At 38.1% G+C, this 1,793-nt stretch overlaps 1 protein-coding gene across 1 annotated transcript in view; it reads left to right on the top strand.

Moving 5' to 3' along the window:
• Nucleotides 1-1,020, top strand: part of LOC106875487 (tudor domain-containing protein 7) — a 28,097-nt gene extending 27,077 nt beyond the window's left edge. Inside the window, exons 21-22 of the mRNA XM_014923656.1 lie at nt 317-412; nt 904-1,020. Of these exons, the coding sequence (XP_014779142.1) occupies nt 317-412; nt 904-1,020 (213 nt within the window). The remainder of the gene's footprint in view (nt 1-316; nt 413-903) is intronic.
• The last annotated feature ends 773 nt before the right edge of the window (nt 1,021-1,793 follow it).

The following is a 1,793-nucleotide window of genomic DNA, read 5'->3' as shown; positions in this document are numbered from 1 at the left end:
ATATATATATATATATATATATATATAAGCTTTCAGTTTCTGTCTACCAAACCCACTCATAAGACTTTGGTCGGCTTGAGGTTATAATAGAAGACCTTTTCCCAAAGTGCCATGCAATAGGGCTGAACCTGGAAACCTATGATTGGGTAGTGAGCTTCTTACCACACAATGGTCTCCTCTCTCTTTTCTTGGGCAAGTGGGCTGGAATTAGTAGCATAGATAACGATGTGTTTCAAAAGCTCCTTGCTTGCTAGGGCTCACTTCAGTATTGTTTTGATTATATAATGTTGTTTATGCTTTCTTTTTTTCCTCTTAGGTGGAATGCCTATTCCTTGACCATGGAGATTCTGATAGACTAGTACTCAATCAGTTACGTCTGCTAGATTCTAACTTGAATTATTTACCATACCAGGTGAGAAAAATCTCAGTTCTTCATATTCTTTACAGTCTTTTAGTAACGTGTGTGATTGAGTGGGGCTTGTACTACCCCTAATACTATCTTTCTTCTCTCTTTTACGTTCCTCTATTTTCCCCCAACTTGTGTATCATTGGTCACCCATCATTCCCTACATTGACCCTTCAGCCTTACGCAGTATTTAATGTTTTAGCATTCACAATATTTTGTCAGAATTAATACTCATTCATTTTCATTGTTTTGAATTAGTTTATGCATTATGTTGTAGCGTTGAGGATTTGAATAAGTAGCAGGGTTGCTGAGTAACTTGCGAGACAAAAACCTCACAGCTGGGGGAAACCATTATTCAGTTTTTCTTTTCTTTCTTTTTAAGACATTAGAGTTTAATTTGTATTCCACCCCTTCTCCTCTGTGCCACAAAGGAAGGGGACACGAAGAAATATTATTTGTATCATTCTGTTATTATTATTATTTTTTTTTTTTTGCAGGCAATTCCTTGTGTTCTTGCTGGTTTAGAGCAATATTCTTGTAATATTGGTGCCATTGACAAGTTGATGGAAATGGCACTTGGCAAGACTTGTGTGGCAGAAGCTGTGACTAAGTAAATACCAAACTTATTCAATCTTTCTTTGTGTGTGTGTGTGTGTGTCTATATAGGTTTATATATATAGCTGAGTGGATTGGAGCAACATGAGTTCAATTCCTGGGGCATGCTGTGTCCTTGAGCAAGACACTTTATTTTCACATTGCTGCAGTATGCTCAGCTGTCAAAAAACGAGTTGCATCTGTAATGTATATAGATGTCTATACATGTTTGTATGTGTATATAAATATGACTTGGTCTGAGTATGTGTGTGTATGTATGTATGTATGTATGTATGTATGTATCACCATCATCATTTAATGTCCATTGTCCTTGCTGGCATGGGTTGGGCTGTTTGACCAGGGCTGGTAAGCTGGAAGGCTGCATCAGACTCCAGTCTGATTTAGCCATCCGGTTCGCCAGTCCCCAGTCAAATCGTCCAACCCATGCTAGCATGGAAAGCGGACGACATACATACATACATACATACAACAGGCTTCTTTCAGTTTCCGTCTACCAAATCCACTCACAAGGGCTGGTCAGCCTGAGGTTATAGTAGAAGACTAGAAAGAGTGTTGCCCAGGGTACCATGCAGTGAGACTGAACCCGGCACCACGTGGTTGGGAAGCAAGCTTCTTACCACACAGCCATGCCTGCACCTCTGTGTATGTATGTATATATATATATATATATATATATATATATATGTGTATATATGTATATATATGAGACAAATTTTCTATATGAGACAATTTTTCTATTTGTCCAGAGATAACAAGATCTTTGCAGTTTTGT

The sequence above is a fragment of the Octopus bimaculoides genome, chromosome 23 (assembly GCF_001194135.2).
Source record: "Octopus bimaculoides isolate UCB-OBI-ISO-001 chromosome 23, ASM119413v2, whole genome shotgun sequence".
Classification (NCBI taxonomy): Eukaryota; Metazoa; Mollusca; class Cephalopoda; order Octopoda; family Octopodidae; genus Octopus; species Octopus bimaculoides.
The sequence above is the reverse complement of the archived record's forward strand: the minus strand, read 5'-3'. Positions and strand labels throughout refer to the sequence as shown.